The sequence below is a fragment of the Hordeum vulgare genome, chromosome 7H, assembly GCF_904849725.1.
Source record: "Hordeum vulgare subsp. vulgare chromosome 7H, MorexV3_pseudomolecules_assembly, whole genome shotgun sequence".
NCBI lineage: Eukaryota > Viridiplantae > Streptophyta > Magnoliopsida > Poales > Poaceae > Hordeum > Hordeum vulgare.
This window is the reverse complement of record NC_058524.1, coordinates 531,988,271-532,013,789: the sequence shown is the minus strand read 5'-3', so window position 1 is coordinate 532,013,789 and position 25,519 is coordinate 531,988,271. Positions and strand designations below refer to the sequence as shown.

The window sequence follows — 25,519 nt, the reverse complement described above, 5'->3', positions numbered from 1 at the left end:
CCCGGCCTGAATTTTCAGGTAACCCCGAACACCCAGAATGACTTATGTGTAATTTCTTCTCGGCATGAAGATCCATCTTCCAAGCTACCGACCAGTGTCCTCCACTCACTTCCTATCTTAGTTAGGTCTGGCTAGGCTGACCATTGCATAGAATGCTAATGGCGTTAGACTAATAGCGCACCCAGCAAACCCCTCCAATATTCCAAGTGATAATCAGCTCACACTGACTCTTGAAACAGAACTTCTGTTTTGATTCACTGTAAACATTGCACTCGATGAGGACAAATACAATACAAAGTGCTCTATTCATGTTTGAGTCTCGCTTTTGTTACATGCATGCACTGCACAATTCATGTATAATTCCGTAGATTTTCTACAACCTTTTAACATTTGTTACATGTATTTCGCAAACCGGGTTGCAGCCTATAACGTCATGTGTGGAACAAAAAATGTGTGGTTACTCAAACGCAAGCCTTTGAGTGCCTACAAGTGATGCATAACTGCCTCCCTTGGCGACCAATTCCGCATGTGTCCCAAGTTCCATGATCTTGCCATCTGAGCAGACGGCGATTTGGTGCGCGTTTTGCACGGTGCTCAACCTGTGGGCGATCACCAAAGAAGTCCTGCCCTTCATCAAGAGATCGAGAGCTTCCTGCACAAGCCGCTCACTTGTTGTGTCCAGTGCACTTGTAGCCTGTAAATAGCACGAGTTCCTTGAGTGAACTTATGGCTACTCATCTCAACATAATTTGTGGAAAAGGATTATTATCTCATGCATCCTGCCCACTACACAAAGTTCAGTTACTGCGAGGTACCTCATCAAGTATTAGAAAAGGAGCATTTTTCAGAAGAGCTCGGGCAATTGCAATTCTCTGTAAAGCAACAGAAGAAGTGTCATTCATTCAGTTACAATAAAGCACCACAATAAATTGACAGTAGTTAGGAGAAAGCACTGATGATGTGATTCCTTTATTAGGGTAATAATATTGTCATTCGTTCATTCATCAACGCGAATATTAAGATTGCAAATTACCTGTCTCTGTCCCCCACTTAGGAGGCTACCTCGTTCTCCAACAAGAGTATCATAGCCCTGAATTGCAAACAAATGAGGAAATGGGTATGGGTATATCATCAGACGTAAGAGACTATAACTAGCACCACTTAATGATAGGCTGTCAGACCTGTGGAAGTGAGATGATGAATTCATGAGCATTGGCAGCTTTAGCAGCTTTGATTATCTCATCCTTGGAGACAACGTCATCCGGAAGACCATAAGCAATGTTTTCCCCAACAGATGCCGAGAATAGGACAGGGTCCTGATATTTTCATACAAAAAAGAATTAATAGAATTACTAACTTTGAGATAGTATATTTTATATCGCTTATTTACTGTAATTGTGGAATGATTGCCGACAAAATCTAGCAGTTCAAATGAATCAATGGGGATAACTGATACTTGTGTACTACTATGAACTAGTGACAAATGGCATCAAAAGATAGGTGCTTTGGTAATACAGTATACCTGATTCACTAGGGATACAATTTGAGACCATTCTCTTTTATCAAATACACGAATGTCTTCCCCTGCCACCGTGATGCGGCCTTGAGTAGGCTGCAAGATCGGAACAAATCTATAATGTTGCTACATTCATGAAACACAAGTAGACAACAGTAATGTTTGCTATGAATATACAGTGGCACTTACCTCATAGTACCGCGCTAAAAGTTGCACCACAGTGCTTTTTCCAGCACCACTAGAGCCAACAAGTGCTGTGACTTTTCCACACTCAATTACAAGATCAAGCCCATTTAAGACATCCACATCAGATCTCAGTGGATAGGAGAAATGAACATCTGCCAGATATATGTGTATAAGTTGTATGCCAGTCGTCAACGATGTCATGTGGATTTTGTGCTAACAGTAAGACAACTTTTGGACATCTCAAGAAACAAACTCGGAAGGAAAAGCATTGAGCTGCTCTCATTAAAGTTAAACAGACTCAAAAAATTATCAGAATACATACCCCCATCAAATTATGTTTTCAACACAAATGAGTGAAACTTGAGGACACCATGACGAGCTTATTACAGAACATAGACTAAATCATAAATAAATTCAAACCTGAAACTTAATCTTAGAAAAAATAAGCTCCACATTCACATTTCACAATATGGAAATAATAATAAATGGAATATAGCAGATGGTAATGCATAATACGGAAATTATATGGCTATATGTAATATGGAGGGAACTCCTGCGTTAATTGAATAAATATATAAAATGGGAATCCTACCTTCCAGGTGAATGTCTCCAGACCAGGCTAGATCACTACAGCTGCTTGAAGATTTCAGTGCTGACATGTAATGTGTGTTAACAGTGCCCTTTTCATGCACTCTAGGATTAGAATCTTCAGTTTCTTTATTGTCAAGTTCTTTGGCTAAACCATATGCAAGTGAATCATCAATGTCCTTTGCTGACAGAACAGAATTTATTCTCTCTATAGAAGCAAATGTCCCACGCAGATCACCTAGGGTATTAACAGCTCCTTGAACCTAAAATACATGTTTTTATCTTGTACCTATATATATATGCAATAAACAACAAATGAAGCTACAATAAAATACACAATAAGCAAGATTTGCTACTTACGGCAAAGGTCAGTGTGAATGTGTAACCAATAAAAGATGCCATGGTTCCAATAGACAACTTGCCCTGAAATAGTAAAATAATAATCATATTCTTCTGATTCCAACCAGACAATACAAACCTCATGGCACAAATGAAATTCATAACACGAATGAACATGCATGCTCATGCTGATGAGTAAAAGTGCAAATCCAAGCTGTTGTGTGCATGTATCCTGGATACACATAAAATGTGTTCTCGAAGTAAGACAAATGAATGATTGTGTACTGAATCAGTTGCAGCACAAGAAGCTTACATGGTGCTAAGGCACTTGACTGAATCAATTAATTTTAATGAAGCAAGTAATGTTATTTGTGAAATGATATATTTCAGCAGTGTAAAACTGAGGCTAGTAACACCATCTTAAACCTAAAAGAATTTATATTTTAATTTTTAAAACTAAGGGTCAAAATGGAAGAGAAACTTGTAAACATTGGTGCTAAAGTCTAGCACTGCACTATGCTTGTAGCTAGTGGTTGTAACACCCCAACCACTCCCAGACTGGCACCAGTTACTCCTGGCTATCATCCTCTAGGCTCTAGACTGGTCACACAGGGGAACTTCCCTGGTCGGTCACCCATCCCCAAATTACTACCAGCCAAGCATGTTTGACTCAGAGGTTCTTGGGAGATGAGCTTCCAGAAAAGATGATCCGTCTTGTTGATATGAGTAGTACTATCAGTCCTTTAAGCTATGATGTTACAGTGGTGTCAAAGAGATTAGCCATACTACTATCAGGTCATATAATGGAATACTTCTGTTTTCTGAGGTGAGTCCCATGTATGGTTGAGGTTTGGAATGGAATCAGTTGGTCCCCAGAGGTGGAATATTCCCGGTAGATTCAGAATTGGCTGGTTCATCCAAATCGGTGCAACCAGCGTCTCACATGACAGCGCACCCGAGAAAAATCTCACCGCTCGCCAGATGAAGGGGGGAAACGACTTAACCCTCACACATTTCTTTCTCCCCGTCTCTCATGTCTTGGTGGGCGCGGCGGCGGATCAAATCCTGCATGGCGAACAGCAAAAGCAGACAGCGACGCCTGTTCAGGGTCAGTTCAGAATTTTCACCATCAGCAACGGCACGTTGGCGGGGACCGGTTTGGCGTGGAGAAGAGCAGAGCAGTGGTGGCCAGATCATCTCCCTCCCTGTCTCTCAAGTGGCGGCAGCTGAAGCTTGGGCACGACCGGCGTTGGTTGTGGCAGTTCATGGGAGACTGCTGTTGGATGGTGGTGATTCTGACGCACATCATCGATGCGAGCGGGAGGGTGCTAGCCAGATCAGGATGGATGTTGTCGTCGTTTTCTCACGACAGATGCCATAGGTAGGCTTATCGAGGGTGGTTGGGACCGAAGGGACACCGGCGGGCTCCGGGAACAGGATTGGTAGCTAGCAATGCAAGACGCACGATGTACCCAGGTTCGGGGCTCTTCGTGGGAGATAATACCCCTAGTCCTGCCGGAGTGGTTGCTGAACCAAGGTGATTACAGGATGCTCCTTGAGCTGTTCGATGGAGGAGGAAGAAGGAGCAGCCGGCTCGCAATCTACCTCTCCTATGTGGTGTGTGTGTGAGAGAATGGCCGACCCTCTGCATGGAGGGGGGGCGGGGGGTTTTATAGCCGAACCCACCGGACTACAAAATGGATAATAAGTACATTGTGGGGGGGCCGGCTGGCAGCCTCTCAGGCCGGCCAGGGGGCCCACTAAGGTTTAGTCTTGTCGCTTGAGGGGCCCGCCGGCTGCAAGGTCCCATCTGGCCCTGGGACCCGCCAGCTAGCCTATGGGATTGGTGTGTGTTCCCCACGCAGAGCGCGTGCGGTACGACGGACGTCGTCTTGCGGGATCCGACGCCGGTCAGCGGTACGGCCGCCTCCACTGTAGCCACGCCGGGCCAGGTAATGGAGTGGGTTGTGGCGTGCGGGTATTGTGCATGGTTGACGGATCGGAGCCGGCGGCGGTCAGCGGTACGGCCGCCGCCACTGTAGCCATGAGTATGCTTCTCCATCGTACTCGTGCTGAGGTACCTTCACCTTTAATCGAAGGCCCCCGTTACATCCTGGGGATTGATGTGACAGGTGTCCTTCAGACGGCTGGCGGCTAGCTAGCCGGCCAGAGAGTAGACGGCTAAGCTCCTAGCCGGCAAGGACTTCGTAGCCGGACAGGAGGAGCCGGCAGTCGAGGAAGCTCTCGCTCCCTTCTATACCGAAGTATAGAGGAGTAGGCTTGATGAGCCTACCCCGGGGTTATCCCCCGTCAGATGTAACTGATGAGGAACATTAGATGAGAAAAGGAAAAGAAAAGAAAAGAAAAATCATATGTCAGATCTGTTTAGCTACTTCTAGATGCTTCCACCCTAGTGTAGTATTTCTTTTCTTTTCTACCCTACCTGCTGTTTTTCAGAGTCCTCTAGTTGTGAGTAGCCATCAGTAGGAGGGTGTATATTAAGTAATGTTTTTTGAAATATTCTAGCCATAAGTAGAAGTATGTGAAGGTTTCCCAAAGCCCTATAAATAGAGGTCCTCGCCTCTAGTTTATAACCAGACTATGTACCCACTATCTATAATAGAACTTGTTGTTCCTATCTAAGATCTTGGACTAAATCTTGTGCTCTAGGAGTTTTGGATTGAACTCCTGCTGCCATATTGGCCTCCACTCGCCTCTAGAGCGATATCTAGTGCAACACGTTGAAATAGTTCCTTCAACACTTGTGTTGTACACATTGTAGCAGCAAGGTGGAGTTGCTCCTCCACAACTTTGTGCTGCTTCAGGTGGTATCAGAGCCCCGTTGATCCAACAAGTTCTTGTTGTTCCCTTTGAGAGCAAGCTGCAGCAAACAATGGAGCAATTGGAGAAGAGGACCTCTATTCGAGCGCTCATGGTGGGTTTCCCCTCGATGCTTTGGACTCGCTTTTCCTCTTTCTTGTTTACTTTCGATTGCTGGCTTTCGAACTGATGTATTTCCGTTATGTCAAAGTAATGAAAAGGGGTAGAAGCCCAGTTCAAAAAAATAAATAGAGAAGAGGATGGATGCTGCAGAACAACAAATCAAAGAGTTGTGTGAAGATCTTAATCGGAGATTTGACCAACTGGTTGAGATGATAAGAAAGGGTGCCTGCCTGCTGCCAATCAAGAAGGCCAATTTATATTGAAGCTTCTGAAGGTGAAGAATATGATGAAACCCTTGAAGAACCTGATCTCTGTGCATATCAGAGAGTACCCAACCCTACATATGCAAGGGATACATACAAGGTGAAAGCTGAGATCCCAACTTTTAATGGAAATGTTGATATTGAAGGGTGCCTTGACTGGTTATATGAAGTGGAGACTTTCTTTCAGGTGATGGAGGTTCCAAAAGATCGTAGAGTTCCTTTGATCACATACAAGCTGAAAGGAGGAGACGGTGCATGGTGGCACCACGTTCAAGAAGAGCGCAGACTGAGAGGAGAACCTCGGGTGAGAACTTGGCGGCAAATGAAAAGCCTTCTGGAAGGGAGATTTTTACCCGCTGATTATGACCAGATCCTATTTATCCAATTCCAAAATTGTGCTCAGGGAAATAGGTCCGTTTCAGATTACACGGAGGAGTTTCTAAAGCTACAAGTGAGGTGCAACCTTGCCGAAAATGAAGATCAACAAGTTGCAAGGTACATCAATGGTCTCAATGATGCTATTCAAGATCGATTGATGATGCAACGAATCTGGTCCATTGATCAAGCACAAGCTCTAGCATTAAAGGCCGAGAGGTTTGTGAGGACAAGAAAGACGACTAAGGCTCCATATCTTCCATATCCTCATACCGAACTGGCTCATCAAGGGATCACACTAATAGAGTGGAAGAAAAGACCGCTCCACCAAAGGCAAAACGATCCATTCCAAAGCAAACTAGAGGCAAGAGTAAGGCAAATGAAGGCCCAAAATGCTATAAATGTGGTGAAGAGGGACACATATCCAGTGGTTGCCCACTAAGGAAATTTGTTAACACAACTATCCAAGATGATGAAGACAATGAGGAAGACTACAAATCTGAAGATGTAGAGGGACAAGAGGTTTGTCAAGAAGGTGAAGAAGTGGTATGTGTGATTCAGTGTCTCCTACGTTCCACACCACAACCTGACGACACACAACGGAAGAAAATATTTGAGAGCAAATGCACGATGAATGGCAAGGTATGCAAATTAGTGATTGATAGTTGTAGCTGCGAGAAGCCGAGAATCTTATCTCCCAGAAGTTGGTGAACCATTTAAAACTTGAAACCCATGATCATCCAAACCCCTACACTATTGGATGGATCAAGAAAGGAGTGAATATGAGGATCAGCAAACAATGCAACCTGCCACTTTCTTTGGGCAAGCATTATCGCTCAAATGTGTTGTGTGATGTAGTTGATATGGATGCCAGCCATGTCCTTCTTGGGAGACTTTAGCAATTTGATGTGGATACTACACACAAGGGCAAGGAAAATTCTTACTCTTTCATTTGGAACAAGAGAAAGATCATTATTCTACCAAACAAAACTGAAGAGAATACCCCTAAGGAGGAGAACACTATGCTAACTACCTCCCATACCTCTCATGAGTTTATGGAAAACTTGAAGGAGGCAGATTTGTGTGTTGCACTTGTTGTAAAAGGAGAAGAGCACCTGGCTGTTGAAATTCCAGCAAAGGTGTGTGGCTTATTAGTAGAATTTTGTAACATACTTGAAGAGCCACAAGGCCTGTCACCGATGAGAGGAATTCAACATAGAATTGACTTAATCCCGGGAGCAAGTCTCCCTAATCTCCCACACTATCGAATGAGCCCAAAAGAGCATGATATATTGAAGGAGAAAGTTGAGGAATTGCTACAAAGGGTACACATTCGAGAAAGTATTAGCCCATGTGTTGTACCAGCCCTGCTCGCGCCAAAGAAAGATGGATCTTGGCACATGTGTACGGACAGTAGAGCCATTAACAAGATCACTGTAAGGTATAGATTCCCTATTCCCCGTCTAGATGATATGCTCGATCAGCTCAGTGGAGCAAGAGTGTTCACAAAGCTAGGTTTAAGAAGCGATATCATCAAACCCATATCAGACCCGGGGATGAATGGAAAACAGCCTTCAAGACAAAGGAAGGGTTGTTTGAATGGCTAGTCATGCCATTTGGACTCTCAAATGCACCAAGTACCTTTATGCACTTAATGAATCAAGTCCTTCGGCCCTTCTTATCCCACTTTGTTGTGGTCTATTTCGATGACATCTTGATCTATAGCAAGGATGAGGATGAACACGTTGATCACATTCGGAAGGTGCTAGAAGTACTAAGGGGAAATGAGCTCTACATCAACTTGAAGAAATGTGTTTTCCTATAAACGCAACTTCTTTTCCTAGGATTCATCATAACATGTGACGGTATTCGTGTTGATGATTCTAAGGTTAAAGCAATCCGAGAAGGGCCAACTCCGAAGACCATTTCTCAGGTAAGAAGTTTTCATGGCCTTGCAACTTTCTATAGGCGATTTGTGAAGAATTTCAGCACTATCATGGCACCAATTACGAGTGCCTGAAGAAAGGAAAGTTCCAATGGACAGAAGCGGCTGAAGCTAGTTTCAATGAGATCAAGCAAAAGCTCTCACAAGCTCCTGTCTTGGTGCTACCTGATTTCAACAAGACTTTTAAGTTGGAATATGATGCAAGTGGAGTAGGCATTGGAGTTGTTCTATCTCAAGAAAGGAAGCCTGTTGCTTTCTTTAGTGAGAAGTTAAGTGAAGCTAGACAGAAATGGAGTACCTATCAGCAAGAACTGTATACCGTTTTCAGAGCCTTGAAAACTTGGGAAGTCTATTTGCTACCTAAAGAGTTCATTGTTTATAGTGACCATCAATCCTTGAAACATTTTAGAAATCAAAAGCATATTGATGGCATGCTAGCAAGATGGGCAGCATATCTGGACAGATTTAACTATCTCATCGTGCATAAATCTAGAACAACTAACCGAGTGGCCGATGCTTTGAGTCGTCGTGCATGCCTCTTGACTTCTTTTGAGGCTGAACTTCCAGGTATGGACCAGATAAGGGTCCAGCACATCGTCCAGCACATCAGGGTCCAGCCATTAGGTGATGACTATTGGGTGCAGGATGGCTATCTCTTCAAAAATGATCGTTTGTGCATCCCAAGGAGTTCTCTACGTGACAAACTAATTAGAGAACTCCATTCAAGTGATCTTAGTGGCCATGTTGGGCGAGACAAGACTATCGCTACCCTGGAAGCTCGCTACTTTTGGCCACAACTAAAGAGAGATGCTGGAAAGTTTGTTCAACGGTGCCCCATATGCCAAACCTGCAAAAGCCAAGTTCATAACACAGGGTCATACATGCCTTTGCTTATTCCTGTTGCTCCATGGGAGGACATCTCTATGGACTTTGTCTTGGGCTTGCCAAAAACAAGACGAGGGAGTGATGGTGTGTTTGTGGTCGTGAACAGATTCTCTAAGATAGCTCATTTCATCCTATGCCGCAAGACAACGGATGCTCATCATGTAGCAAACCTATTCTTTCGAGAAGTGGTAAGACTTCATGGAGTTCCAAGGTCCATCGTCTTAGACAGTGATAGCAAGTTTCTTGCTGCATTTTGGCTCACTTTGTGGAAGCAATTCAACACCGAATTGCAATTTTCTAGCATTGCTCATCCACAAACAGATGGACAAACGGAAGTGGTAAACAAGTTTTTGGGTAATCTGATCCGTTGCATTTGTGGAGAAAGAAAGAGACGGTGGGATTTGGCTTTATCTTTTGCAGAGTTCTCCTACAATAATTCCAAGCACAGATCCACAGGAAGGGGTCCTTTCTCCATTGTCTACACTAAAGTTCCAACACATGTGGCGGACCTTGGGAAAGCTACCATCAAGGGAAAACTCAAAATCAGCATTTTCCTTTGCTAATAATTTACACTGAACTATTTGAAAAGATTTGTGGTGTTTTGGAAGCACAAAATCAGAAATATAAACAACTTGCTAATTGCAAAAGGAGGCCAAAACATTCCAAGTTGGTGATAAGGTGATGGTCTACCTCCAAAAAGAGAGACTGCCTTTAGGTGTTAAAGGGAAGCTTAGACAACGAAAATATGGGCCCTTCACTATCATGAGGAAGATAAATGATAATGCTTATGTGATAGATCTTCCAAGCGACATGGGTATATCCAACAATTTCAATGTTGCTGACTTGATTCTCTGCCATCCAGAGGAAGCACTCTATGACGATAACTCGAGGGCGGGTTCAAAACAAGCAGGGGAGAATGATGAGGAACATTAGATGAGAAAAAGAAAAGAAAAGAAAAGAAAAATCGTATGTCAGATTTGTTTAGCTACTTCTAGATGCTTCCACTCTACTGTAGTATTTCTTTTCTTTTCTACCCTACCTACTATTTTCTAGAGTCCTCTAGTTGTGAGTAGCCATGAGTAGAAGAGCGTATCTTAAGTAATGTTTTTTGGAATGTTCTAGCCATAAGTAGAAGTATGTGAAGGCTTCTCAAAGCCCTATAAATAGAGGTCCTCGCCTCTAGTTTGTAACCAGACTATGTACCCACTATCTATAATAGAACTTGTTGTTCCTATCTAAGATCTTGGACTAGATCTTGTGCCCTAGGAGTTTTCGATTGAAATCCTGCTGCCATATTGGCCTCTACTCGCCTCTAGAGTGATATCTAGTGTAGCACGTTGAAGTAGTTCCTTCAACACTTGTGATGTACACATTGTAGCAGAAGGTGGAGTTGCTCCTCCACAACTTTGTGTTGCTTCAGTAACACACTGTTCTGTGCCTGGCTGATTAAGTTTGTGACATGATCTATTTTCTGATAGAATGTGCGTATGTCTTTCGCATGTTATACATACATTGGTCGTTTACTGCTCGTGTGTGTGCAACTTATGATCAAGTGTTGAACGCAAATAAAATATAACTAAACTTCGAATAAAAATTGCAGCTAAAAATGCAAGGGAATTAATGTGAAAATTAATATATACTGCAAAGATAACCTCACCATTCCTATACAAAAGGTAAATTGAATCAAATTCACCCTTTTCTATCTCCCCAACCAAACGCTGAGACAGAACCATTCCATTCCATCTAATTGCATCTAACCATGACATTGCATTCCACTTGGTTCCTCAACCAAACACACTCTTACTGTATTACATACCTAAACAGCAGCAATTGCAATCTTTCGAAAAGAGTATTGCATGTCCAACAATTGTAATTAGTATCTTATACACAATGTATTCAGAGGCTTACCGCACTGACTTTGCTTCCACCAAGAATGTAAAGCGCCATTAGGGAAACATAAACTACCACTCGAGTCAATGACTCATTGGCAGCTTTCAGCACTCCTAGCTTTGTGCCGCTATTTTGAAAAGCAAGTGCCTATCAAACAAAAAAAAGTGTCAACGAGGTAAGAAAGCCTGCATGACCAGCATAATGTCGGTATAAGAATATGACTGCCAAAAGGAACAATCGAACATCGCAAAACTCTGCGAAAGAAAGACCACCTATAGTCCCATTGAGAAGTATGTTTGCTATGCTTGTTGAGTTTGGTCAGGGCTTTTCCCCTTAGGGAAGTTTGGTCAGAGTTTTAGGTTAACTGGATCACTTCAACTTCGGTCTCCAAATTAGTATCCGCTATTATACTAATGCGACTGGAAATACAATCAGGGCAGGCCCTTACATATTGGGGGGGCGGGGGGGGGGGGGGGGGGCAAGACAATGAGTACTATAAAAATTCTTTCAATTTACACCATGAAGTTGGTTGTCACTAAACATTGAAAAAAGGTAGATAAACAAAATCTAATAATAGGTTAGCCTGGTAAAAAAACAATATACCACAGTCTTAAGTCTTAAGGATCACTTCCTCCATCAAATAATACTCTTGCAGAAGGCTAGTTAGTCCGTTGACCTATCTTCTATATTAGTTGTGACAACCTGAGAAATTGTTGCTAGGCTTTTAGGTGAGGCTTGTGTGGATGTTGTTTTGGTACATCCGGGTCCGAGTAGCGTGTGCTCCCTTTATTTAAAAACTAGCAAAGAACAATTTAAAAATCCGAAAAATAAAATAATAATGCATCTAAATAATAGAATGAACTATGTGTCTTCTAGTTCGTGTGAAAAAAAAAATAGTGATTGGAGTATGCATGGAAATAGAAAATGGGGAGCTAAAAAAAGCAAGCTCGGGTGATTCAGCTTTTATATTTGATTTTAGTGTGCAAATGACACAAAATAAATGCTATGATACTTATTTTTTACACATATTACTCACGTCAGTATTGAATCCATTTACAATAAAAGAACAACCTCTCTTGTTAGAGACGTTGGTAAGTGCTACGAAGCTTTCTTATGCTCTACACAGGTATGTGCATGTTATTTTTTGCGAAGAAAAAGAAGAGCAGACGAGATGGCCTTTGTTCTGTACGAGCAAAGCTATTGCCGTTGATTCACTGCCATTTGAACTTGAGTAAATAGGCTCTTGGACTCTAAGAAATAGCTGAGTTGGGGCCCCTGGGGTTTAGGGGTCCAGAGTGGTCGGCCTAGGTACCCTGCCCCAGGGGTGAGGCTGGGTATGATGAGCTACTCCCTCCGTCTCACAATATAAGTGTTTTTTACACTACACTAGTGTCAAAAATGCTCTTATACCACGGGACGGAGAGAGTATTTTGCATGCGGTCGTAAGATTGTGTTAAGTAGATCACAAACTTTGTAGAAGCAGACGCAATTTTACAAAGGTGAGGTTGGATAGTAAAATCACAACTTCTGCTGTAGAATTTTGGATCGTAAATTCACTTAGAAATTATTGTAACTTTTTTCACAAACTATCATGCGTACATATATATAGAATCCTAAGCATGTGTAGAATAGCTTATTATTTTGACGGCAGAGGTGACTTGGTTACCATGGTTACTTTAGGAGTTAGGTGTTTCTGTCACTATACCTAAACCGCTCTTGTCAGATAGTACGTGTGTTATTACTTATTAGTATTGCTTGACCCTGTGAAGCATGAGCTCACCAAGCATATTGGTGTTGATGCTTCTTTTGTATGCGCTGTTTTGCAAGATAATGTTGTTGCTCTTCAGTATGCACCTTCCGAGTTACGGTTAGCAAATTTCTTTACGAAGACACAAACTAAAGCGCAGCATGGACTCAATGTTGTGGTAGCATGTATAGTTTCCCTCTAGTATAAGGAGCTTCCTGCATATTTGCCACCTGTATAGTTGTAGTTTTCGCCTGGATCCTTCCTTTGTAATTTGTAATTTTATCTATTATATAGACCTATCAATAAAACACCAGTGTTTGCTACACACTGGTAAAAGAAACATTGAGAACGTTATTATGTCTACCAGCTGTAGCTTCTGTTTGGAATATGATACGAAGAAACTATAGCCAGTAGAATAATGACGTTGTCCATAAGTGACGTGACATACCAAGTTGTCAAACATAGAAATTTGTCGCTTCTCACCACCAAATGACCTAACCTGCATATTTATTTTCTGAGTTAAACAAGGATAATCCAAACAGTTGACCATGTGTCTAACAGAACCATATTAAAGTTCAACAAAAGTTCAAATGAGCTTTTTGACAAAGGGTACTCACAGTACGGATGGCTGAAAATGTTTCCGACACGCAGTCTGATATATGAGCTTGGACAATTCCGTAAGATTTGAAGGTGGGGACAGTTGACCTCTTGAAAATAGCTGGTTAGAAAAATTACGTTGTCAAAGGTGATACGTAAATCTTTCAAGAACCAAATCGCCTAATTACAACCCTAGGGAAAAAATTCTGGGGAAAAGAACTCAAAATTATTTAACAATTAATTGCCTAGAAAACCAAATTCACGTATTCAAGACCTAAGAAGCAAAATCTTGGAAGCTTATAAAGTGTGGTGATCATCTTCTGTGACAAAAATAAAATATTAACAAAAAAGATAAACGCAATCATCAAAAGAAAAGGACAATTTTATATTTCAAAGCCATAAATTATCTCGTGGCTGTCTTTAAAATCCAAACAATTCAACGCACAATCAGTTGGTAGTTGGCACTCAATTAGTCATGATTCTAACAAAAGCTCTAATATTAACGTGGTTTGATTCCTGGAAACAGCCTCTTCAGAAATGCAGGGAAAGGCTGCGCACAAAAGACCCAAAGTGGTCGGGCCCTTCCCCGGACCTACGCAAACTGGAGCTACGTACACCGGGCTGCCCTTTTTTTTGAAAACTCGTAGGAAAAACATAAATAGAAATAATTTTCATTAGCTGAACACAAAGAAGAATCGAGCTTTTGAGCATATGACATACGTGTTACTTTTAAGAGAAATCACAAATCTAATGCCAAGATTATATTTAGGTTCTTCAGAGGCTCAAAACCAAATTTAAAAAGGTATAGGATATGAGGGATCAGCCTCCAAACATAGGTCCTTAGCAAACCTGTTACGGTTATTTACCACAAATAATAGTCCATTTACAAAACATACTTTAACATTTCCGAATGATGCAAACCACTAGCAATCTGAAGCAAATGGCATACACAGTATAAACAATAAACGACATGTCCCACACATATAGCTTTCAGAAAATTACCAACTATTACGGAGACAGAGACTATGAGGAGTCCTAGAACAGGAGCAAGCTCAGTGGATAATGTGAAAAGTATACACAATGTACCAGTGATCTGAAAATAGAATAGAAAAATGCTTTATGAGGCCAGCATGAGACATGGTGCAAGTAACTAAGATCATTAAATTAATATCACCTCCATCCTAAAATAAATGTCCCTCAATTAGTACAACTTTGTACTAAAGTTGTACTAAATCAGCGACACTTATTTTGGGACAGTGGGGGTACATGATATGAATGAAATAGTAGGTTGCGGGTGAACAATGGTTAGAACTAAAGGGCATAGTTAAGGGGCATTACAATTAGCCCTGAGAGATTATGTAATTACACCAATCAAACTCTTAGCATTTAGCAGCATCAAGCTTACATTCTCATAATGTAAAATTTCTTGCCTCAGAAAATGCCCTTAGCCCACGATCTCTTGATATGTTGTCACTTACTACACCCTTCAAAGAACCTAAATCGGATGTCAACAATCCAGTTAGCTCGCCGACCTGCCATAAATGATATTAAGATATTTGCACCAAGACATCAAGCAGACTAATTACTGCCAATTTATTGAGACAACCACACCAATACATCACCACTCTCCTATGCTCTTTTGGAAGGTACATCGACATAAGTTTCTATGACTGACACTAAACAGTAAGGTCAAGTAACTCAAATGCGTAAAAACATCATGGTATAACTTGCTAGAGATGAAATAATGGAATAGCTTGTTGGCATCAACTAACTAGTTTTGTCAGTACTCAGCAATAGGTGTGTATCTATCAAGACATCTTTTGGTTGACATAATTTTAAGAGAAGTATGCATCTCTACGAAAGAGTACGCAGTACAATTTTATGACAAACCAAACTAAATCATGCTGCTGTACAATGATTTTTAAACATAAAGAAGTAAGATATTTTCTCTTTTGCTAAGCTATATTCACGAAATGTGTAACAAATAGAGTGAAAATCTCATGCAACATTTGCTCAGTAACCTTTTTTATACTGAAATGTGGTTCTTATTGAATCTTCAATAACCGTGTACCATGCACACACACCGACAGCCTAAATTGAATTTTGTTACTACCATGATTGAATAATAGTCACATGTCAACATTTAACATCTTACCAGATTTTATATGAACAAGCGACTTTTTATGTCCTTCCACTGTATCATTTAACAGTATTACAAAGATTTTGAATTGGATGGGAACTTGAAATTTATGGTTGACATATTTTTCTCCAAGTAATAATCATGAACATTGTATGTCAACTGGCATACCTTGTGACGATCAAAAAATACCATCTGCAAGATTAAAAAAAGAACATTTATTAAAATAACATGATGTGCATATGAGAAGTAGTATAAATATGTTTAGTATGGCAGATTGGCACAAGACGGCCTTGTATAAAAATGTAGCCATTATCCAAAAGAAAAGGGGCAATGAGACTGCATAGCGAAGCAGTTTAGCAGGTTATGAGCTTAACTTATCACTTCCGTGCAGATTAATTAGTTTAGTTTATTACACTTCAGTGTGCGTGGCTATAGACAGATAAAACCATATCACATCACAGCATGCACCTCTGTCAATTCTAGTCCTTGTAACTCCATCGTGTACAATGCCTAAAGGAGAGTTGACTGACTCAACATAAATACTTGCGGCTAGCTTTGCTGTCACCTCTAAAGTGCATACAAATGATGCAGTAGAGCTGGTTCAGCCTAGGCATGGAATAGGTTTCATGAACCATTTCATCATAATGCTAAGATAATTTCAGTTATTGTGTATTAGATGTTTAATAAAGTAACAAAGGAGTGACAATCAAATCTGTTGGCAGCAATAAAGAACAATCAACATATTTGCATATGAACTGAAATTACTAGCCCCTTAGCAGTGGTCAAAATTCTCATCACTGAAACACTACTGGTACAATGTCACTTAATGCTTCCAATTCAGCACAACTTACGAACTAAATCAGCTACACAAATCACAGAAGTGATAACAACAGCAAAATAGCAGACATAAACGTAGTGCAATTGCTGGAAAAGCACACCAGACATGCTTAGCTAAGTTCGAGAACAGCATAACAGCAATACACCAAGCAATCAAAGCTGTAAGTAGAGCGTTATTGGCTCCAACATTTACCTTTTGGATCAGAATCCTCCGAAATATCTGGCTCCGCAGTCTCCCCATCACTTTCTCCCAGACCACAGTCATGTTGATCACAAAGACGATGGTAAATATCGGCTCCAGCGTATATAATACCGCAATTTTGGACAAGAGCCTCGTTAAGGGTTCGGACCCCCTCCCTATCAGGGTTTCGAAGAACCTCCCTGTGTGAACAGACAGCCACCACATTCAGAAACTGGCCAGCATCCATCGACAGAGAGGGCCTGAAGGCTGAAGCATACCTGAGAAGAGCGGCATGGAGAGGGTGCAGGTCGTGCACGCGAGGAGCGCAGCGAGGGAGATCGCTAGGCGGGCCTTGTGCTGCGACAGGAGGGCCCAGACACCGGCCCAGGTGATGGCGTCAGTTGAGGAGATGGCGGCGGCCACATCGGCAGCCGCCTCTGCGGCGTCAAAGGAAGGGGACTGGTAGGCGTCGGGGCCGGGCGCCGGCGCCGAGATGTACGCATGGGGCGGGCGGCCCAGGCGGAGGCAGCGGCGTCGGCCGGAATCGGGGACGTGGGACGTGGCGGGGAGGTGGGGAAGGCGGCTGGGGCGAGAGTTGAGGATGGGGCCGGAGGGGCTGAAGAGGAGGCGGCTGCGGCGAGGGCCCAGGGTGGGGCGGGAGGGGCTGTAGGGGAGGCGCATGCTCCAGCTGGAGAGCGCCATGGCTTCCCCGCTTTACCCTTTTCCCGGTGGAGTTTTGGCCCTTTTTTGTGCGTGTTTGTGGAGATGGAAGGCGGGGGGAGGGTGGGCGGAGAGGAGAGCGCGGCACTAGAGATAACGGATAGTTAAGAATCAGCTTTTGGAAAACTTCCCTCAAATCAGCTTCTCCCATAATCAGTTCTCAGTTTGTTTGTTTTTAAGATTGTGGTCCAAAATTATAAAGCAAGTTGAAGTTTGTATGCTACTCCCTCCGTTCCTAAATATTTGCTTTTTAAAGATTCAACTACAGACTTTATACGAAACAAAATAAATGAACTTACACTTTAAATTATGTCTATATACATCCGTATGTACTCCGTAGTGATATTTCTAAAAAGACAAATATTTAGAAACAAAGGGAGTAAAATATTTGTAATGTCCCCGAATAGAAACTGGGTGTGTTGAATTGATAATACTTAGATGTTTCCAATAATTTATTATGAAATATGAGCATGACTACGACTTATGAATATCTTAGATTGATAAACATTACAATAAAGAAGGTTTTCATGTTTTCTTTGCTACAAAAATGTTTTACTGCAAATAGATTGACTAATCTCATGATGCAAGACTGGTAACAATAGCCTCATGTGTTGCCACCACGTGTAACGCCTAAGATGCGATCATATCCTTATTTTGGCGCGGGAGCCTCGACAGGGATAGAAGCGCATCTCCTCGTTTTGCAAAAGTGGATATTGTTAAAAATACATGTATCGAAGAGATGAGTATATGGGATTGGCTTACACTCGTCACAAGCTACATCATGATCCACACAATACATTAATACATCCAATCATTATGAAGAAGAGCACGGTCCGACTATGGACGAAAACAAACGGTAAAAGAACGACGTACATCCTTGCTATCCCAGGCTGCCGCCCTGAAACTCATCCTAGATCGATGATGACGAAGAAGAAGAAACTCCAAATAGAACAATCATCGCGCTCATGTCAAAGTATCACTTTACTTGTACATGCAACTGTTGTTGTAGTAGTCTGTGAGACACAGGGACTCATCAATCTCATTTCCAAAGGTACCAAGACTAGCAAAGCTTAATGAATGAGGTATGGTTAAGTGGCGAGGCTGCAGCAAGCGACTACGCATTTATTTGAGGTGCCTAACTTACGAGTACAAGAATAAGAGGGGGATGATCTACACATAGAGGACGTGAACTAATGATGACCAAATGAATGATCCTAAACACCTACTTACGTCACACATACCCCCCCCCCCGTGTCCTCAATCGGAGAAGGATCTCACGAAAGAGATAGTCACGGTTACGCACACAGTTGGCTTATCTAGAATCGGATGTTAAACAAAGTTTCCAAGTTTGCCACATAACCGCGGGCACAGCTTTCCGAAAGATTTAACCTTGTAGGGGTGCTCCAACTAGCCCATCACAAATTACCACAAGCTGCATAGAAATCCTCGACCACGAAACTCGCAATCTTCTCGGATTCCTTAGTGGAAGATCTCAACTCTGAGATAGCGCAAAGCATCACCGGAATCCCGATGCACAAGATATTTCGTAAAAGGTAAAACAAGTCGAGCAAGGTCGCCCGACGTTTCGACGAACCCGATAGGAGCCGCATATGTCGTTCTCAGGACAATACCGGATAAGCTAGTGTACAGGGCCTGATAGACATCGCCCGAGTTACCCCGGGGTGACCCCGCACAGTGCTCTAGTTTGGACCAACACTCATGAAGAGCACTGGCCCAGGGGGTTGATTAATTACTCCGCGGGTGCCGGCGGGTCCCTATGCGTTTTTGTTAGTTATTAGGCAAATATAGTACCAAAGTTGGGCCTTATGAGACATATTTTAAACTAAGATGAATTATCAATGGGGTCGCCATAACAACCCCGAGCGTGTTAGGAGCGCTCAATTATGGAATATAACACCGGTAGCCGAAACTAAGGTGGCAAAGATGAAATAAAACACCAAGCTAGAAGGCCAGACCTTCCACCTTTTACCAAGTATATAGGTGCATTATATTAAATAGCAATAACAGGGTGATACAACAAGGAACCCATGTTTCACATGGAAGCAGCTGCACCTGCAACTAGCAACGCTATAAGAAGGCTGAGCAAGCGGTAACATAGACAAACAATGGTATGCTGGGTTGTGGAAAGGTTAGAGGTTTTCATGGCAATGTTGGGAGGCTGACAAATAAGTGGTAGGCAGCGAGACATGGCGAAAGAAACGAGTCAACTAGCATGACAATGATAGTAATGATATCTAGGAAAATGGTCATCTTGTCTGTGATCCCGCTTGGAAGAAGAACGACTCCACGAAGCAGACGAACCAACGTAGTTGAATGGATCCTCACACTCTGAAATGGTTCGGAACTCTATCGAGAAGAAATAATCCAGAACAACAATCAACACACGATAACATCACAACAAATGCACGATATGATGCGCAAGCAATTATGATGCATGTCCGGTTTAATTATACAAGGCACGGCATGGCAATTCACAATAAATAAACAATACACATTAAGTGAAGCTCAAACTCCACATTCAAATATTTAGTTCACTCTCATTTAGGTACGCGACAATATTAAATGTTTTTTTAAACATGGCCAGAGGTGAAGCATAATTAAATTGTCTATCTAGGCATATTAAATGAGGTCGGAAACAACTTATAGCATTCCCGAAATGACCCTATATGTTAATTTTGAAATCTGTCCGGGTCTAAACTAACTTGTTTTAATATTTTTTAAACAGCAGAATAAAGTGGTTCATATGATTCTACACGTCATTCTAGTCGATTTACATATATGGATCATCTCCAGCGGAGTTATGGTTTAAAAGATATGGTCATCGCAAGATATTATGCCATGAATGCAAGATGTATGCAAATGACAGCCACAAACATTCCCAACCATGAAGGCAGCAAGATAATATGAAACTACATGAGATTCTAATCAGTTTTCATATAATGCACATTCAAAACGGAGCAACAGTTCAACAATTACAAGCAATACAAGGTATCGCTATAATGTGCCAAAAACAGCACCATGGCATTTTATTCACACCAAAGCTTACACCTACATGATTCTAAAATGCTCAAACAAGGCATGAGGCAGTAGTGGGAAAGATGCACAACAACACTCTACTAATGGCAAGTTGCATGGAATCATGGATCACTAGGAAATGAGCTCACAAAATGGCAAGTTGCACACAGTTTCAAATTTTGCGAAAATACCAGTTTTGACAGTGCAGTTTTTAACCTGATGTCATATTGGCAGCAGTAAAACTATATGTTACACGGCATATGTTGGCATGAAGCTTAACAGGATGCTAGAGTATCTTATGCACTACAGATAACTCCATTGCACTAACCCCAAATGGGTTGTAGATCACTAGCAAAACACATGGCAAAACAACAACAAAATATTGCAGATTCGAGACTTGGAAATATTTCAGCATCTCAAATCAGCAACAACAACATAGCATGTCCACATGAAGAAAACTACAACTAAGCATGGCATACATGGCATGTGAAAACCTACTAACAGCAAATAGTCATAGCCTACTGCAAATCACTCCAATTCGCACAAACTAACGAGACATGGTTTGCTTAATACGAACTTCGCAAAATGGAACTTATCGCTAGCATATTTCAGTTTTAATGTGATAGCTACTTGAGAGCAACAAATAAGCATGTTAATGAAGTCCTACCTAGCAACCACAGGCATGGCATCAAATATGACACAAAATTGAACATATTTCACGAAGGAGTCATATGCAAAAGCCCTACGGATTAGATACAACCATCCGCGCAAAATTGAAGAAAATAGCAGATTCACAGCTACGACGGGATGCAATTTTGCAGCACACATTACATCACCGAAAAGAACTCCTATGAGCATGCAAATGATTCTATCATGTAGAGCATCAAAAATAGGTCAACCTTCATGTATAGCACATCTCCATCGGACAATTATGCAGAAAGTTAGAGAGGTTTCAAAATGCAATCATGCTGGGTTTTTTATTCGCAAGCAAAAGACTTAGAGAAAAAAATAACCAGACACGGGGGCTGCCCACCCTACGGTTGGATCGGGCGAGGTAGAGGAGGCCGGCCGGCGGTTCTTGGCAAGGCTCCGGCGAGCGCGGGCAGCCGGCGGGGGAGGCAGATCGGGCCTCCGGTGCCCGGATCCGGTCCGGCCGGTGCCCAAAGGCAGCGGGACAACGACGAGGCAGAGAGCACCAGTGGATGGGGCGACATGGCGAGGCGACGAGGGAGGCGGTTTCTGGCGGAGGCGGGGGGCGAGCAGAGGGGCTCCGGAGGCGCTGCGGCATGGGGGGCGGCGCGTCGCTCGGGAGCTCGGGCTGGTGCAGGAGGCTAGTTGCGCGGGCTGGCGGCGGCGCCCTTTGGGCCTGGGAGGGCCTGTTGCGGGCCTGGCGGGCCGCGGGCAGGGAGGGGAGAGAGAGAGCGGCTCGGGCGCTGATGTGGCAGGCTCCCGTTGGCCGAGCCAGCGGTTAGGTGGTGGTTCGGGGAGCTGCTATGTGCCAAGTGGTGGTGGACGAGCCGCCCGGTGCGCAAAACGAGGCGGGCGGCGCGTGAGAGGTGGGAGGAGGTTGGGGCTAGGGTTTGACTCCGAAATTGGCAGGTTGGTTGTCTATTTATAGTAGGGGCTAGGGTTTTGGGGGTTTTTTTGGGCGTTTTTCGGACCTTCCGATCTCGATCGGACGGATCCGGTTGTGCCCTAGGGTTAGGTAGGCCTTGGTGGGCTGTGTAGTTGGGCTATGTGGGGATGAGACAGAAGTTGCGGCCCGTGACGATATTTTTAAACACCAAAACATCCGGTAATTAAACCGGGTATAGCGCCGGTATATATTTAACAGTACGGGTATTAAACGAATTCCGATTGCGCCGAAATTTGGCAGACGGCCTACGTACATTAAAATTAAACCGTGCGCTAAGTTTCAACCCAATCCGAGAAAGTTTTATACACACTTTTAAAACCATATTTAAATGATGCCGCGGGCGCGTGCGTGTGTTGTTGGTCTCAAAACAGTCAATGGCAAAGTTGGAGAGAACCGGTCAACTAATAACGGATGCAAGTTTGAAAACTATCGACAACGGAGTGCCGATGCTATGCAGATGATGCGATGATGAATGTGAAAAACAAAATAATCACACGGCAACAACGAAATAAAAGGGGAATCTTCTGGCGCGACGGTTCCGGGCTGGTACAACTCTCTTACACTAACAAGAGATCCCGCCCCGAGATCTAAGAATGAAAAGGGGAAGAGGAAGAGAAAGAGCAATAGGTAAAACTTAAGTTGCTTCTTTGATAAACAAGTGAACCAACGATCCTTTAAGGATGGAGGAGATGAATAATGGTATGAGGAACAAGCAAGAATTCACAAGAAATTTTGGCAGCACTTCGGTAGGAAAGAGGGCAAAAAAATTATAAGATGGACAGATCTTGAAAAGATTCACATCAAACCAACTACATTGATAAGCGAGGAAAGAATATGATCTTGATGAGAAGAGATGATTGACCCAAACAGAGCAACATCACAACAACTCCAGAACAACAGAATAGAAACTAGATCTTTGGAGAGAAGAGAACGGAGAAGAAATTGACAACTTCCATCACCATTGAATTTAAGAGTATCTTACAAGAAGGATAGAATGGAGTTGTTGGAAACCAAGAACGAAATAACAAGGTTGTTGTGGGCTTATGGAAACCATCTCAAAATTATGTGGTGACAACCAACCACTAACAAAATACAAGGATTGATTGGGAGCAACAAGGTATGCACAACTTCTTTCACCAAGAGGACATATTGAGAACTTGGATCAACGATAATCACCATAATAGCAACAATCATTAGGAAAAAGCTTTAGGTGAAATCTAAACCAAGATAGCTCAATGGAAGAAAAGATGGGTTGAAAATCTCTCATGATCATAGAATTTGTGGGTTTAAATATCACATTCATGAAATAACTTCTCTTCGGAACTCCTCATGAATCAAGAATGCTATAACACAACCTCAAGGAATAAAGGAGGAAGAATTGCACTTTGAAATGAAAGAGAAGAACACTTGAGCTACTCCAACAAGAATATTGAATAACACCTTGAGAATGAATTGAAACCTTGAAGGACCTCCATGAAGAACCTCTTGGAGAGCACCAGAATGAAAGGATGATAGAAAAGAATTAAGATTGAAAAGAATAAGATTAAGGCCTTACAAAGATTTAGATGAAGCTTCACGAAGAGATACTTGAAAAATACTTGGAATTTCGGAAAAAGAAAAGACGAAGCACTTGGGATAAAGAATTTGATACCATGAAAAACTCCGGAAGAAATAATTGAAATCATTTGATGAAACAAGAATAAGAGTTATGTTATGCTTATCCTTCATAAAGTTAAATTGATGACAAGCAACGTATTTAGCATACCACTTATTCTTCTTGAAAAGATTGGAGAGAGAGAGATAGAGCACAAACTTGAAGAAATATTGAACGAACCATCGACAAGAATTTCCAACTGAATGAGGATACCAAGAATGAATGGAGATACATGAGAATGATGAGACCATGATCCACATTAGAGAAAACTAGAACAGGGCACCGGAATAATTGAGAGACAAACGAAGAGACAACAATTGAGAAGAATTTGAGAATGAGAGCTGAAAGATGAGAACGAAGAAATCTTCTGAAATGATGGCCTTCGGAGGATCAAGAAATGGAAACAACTCTAAAATGCATCAGATAGATATGGAAGGAATTACTCATGATTGGAAACAATTGAGAGGATAGCACGAAGCTGAAATGACAAATCTTCACAAGAATGGATACGATTTAAGAGTAACACTTCTTCGGTCTTCATGCTGAGAATGATGGCAAGAAACACCACCATGGATTACTGAGACACTCCGGAATAATGAATTAGGAAAGGTTGAGCCAATGATGAAAATGAATTCAAAGCGATCTTGGAGAAGGAACATGAACGATGGAATCCATACCCACGTCACACTTGAAAAGATTTAGTGATCTCTGGAAAAGATTAAAAAGATAGGAAAGATCCTGGAAAAACCTGTGGATTATGGGCCCACTCAAAATAAACCACCGTTGAAAGTATTGAAGGAAAGATAGATTGCACCGGTACAAATGAAAACTTGATGAGGTTTGAGAACCTCGAAGTAATTGAAAGGATTGAAAAACAAGAAACTTCTTAGACACCTCCAACACTCCGGGTAGAATAGGGAGAGATGAATAAACTAGAGAGACTTGGATAAGAATTTCCAACACGGAAAAGCACTAGCCAATGAAAAGGATAATATGAACACCGAAAGCTTGAGCTGAATCCACCGGAGAAGAACACAAGAATGAAGAATGACGAACTAGAAACTCATGAAAATCTTCAAAATGAATAACCGGATACGACATAGAAGAGTAGATAGCGGAACCAACACTAAACAGAAAGACACTAGGATGATAATTGAATCGTTGAAGAAAAAGGGCGGGGGGGGCAAAACAAAGACAACTTGGGACAGATGAGACAAACTCCAGAAATAATGAGAGATTGTTCTTGCAAATATTTGAGATGATTGAATTAACTTGAAGAGAAGCACACCAGTTGGAAAAGAATTGACATGATGACTCGGTTTTGAAAATAATTGTCAAGACAACTTGATTGAGCAAAAGGATTAGCATTCCCATAAAAATATAGAACACCACTTGGAAATATATGAATTCACCACTTGACATCGAAGCAACTAAAATTACCACACTCCAACGAAACAAAGGATGAGGCTTGCAAATTAAGCGAGAAGCAAATTCATGACACAGATTCCGTCTGATATTTTTGTGGTAAGGTTCGCACGGGCTCGATCGTACATTGGATTGTCATATTGAAATGACGCTCGAATATTCTCCCTAGGCGTAGCGAGCTACAAGGCTTGTGGAAGCATACTGATGACATATATAGAGACTCTCCTGTGTAAAAACAACCATGAACAAACGAACCCACTAGATGTTGAACCCCAACCTCACATCATGCATCTGCTGGAAGATAATCCTATAGGTAACTACTTGAATTCCCACCTAAGAAGTTCCGAAATTTTCTGGTCATGCAATCGGGTCCACGGATACAAGGAGTAAAATCCATCACTCAACTCCTAGCAATAACACTACCCGTCCAGTGTATCACATCCGTCAACACATAACCAGAGATCTCGGAAACTCATCTACCTTAGACCCTCGAAAACACAACGATACTAAGTATGGCAGTACATCCGAACTCTCTCCACCAGTACTCGGGATGACAGACTCCTCTCGCCACTACTAGTATTAAAGCAATTTCAAACATCCTCCGTCCTGAGATACT

The 25,519-nt window shown here is 42.1% G+C and overlaps 1 protein-coding gene across 1 annotated transcript; it reads right to left on the bottom strand.

Moving 5' to 3' along the window:
• Positions 1-230: 230 nt before the first annotated feature.
• Positions 231-17,167, bottom strand: LOC123409648 (ABC transporter B family member 28). Its single transcript, XM_045102504.1, has 16 exons — positions 16,711-17,167; positions 16,445-16,632; positions 15,583-15,606; positions 14,705-14,806; positions 14,277-14,367; positions 13,295-13,395; positions 13,126-13,176; positions 10,949-11,077; positions 2,651-2,713; positions 2,295-2,553; positions 1,706-1,854; positions 1,523-1,612; positions 1,182-1,316; positions 1,034-1,090; positions 816-872; positions 231-694 (listed from the first exon to the last, which is right to left on the bottom strand). Exons 1-16 carry the CDS (start codon positions 17,132-17,134, stop codon positions 458-460), a joined length of 2,157 nt encoding a protein of 718 aa, XP_044958439.1. The 5' UTR covers positions 17,135-17,167; the 3' UTR covers positions 231-457.
• Between the last annotated feature and the right edge of the window lie 8,352 nt (positions 17,168-25,519).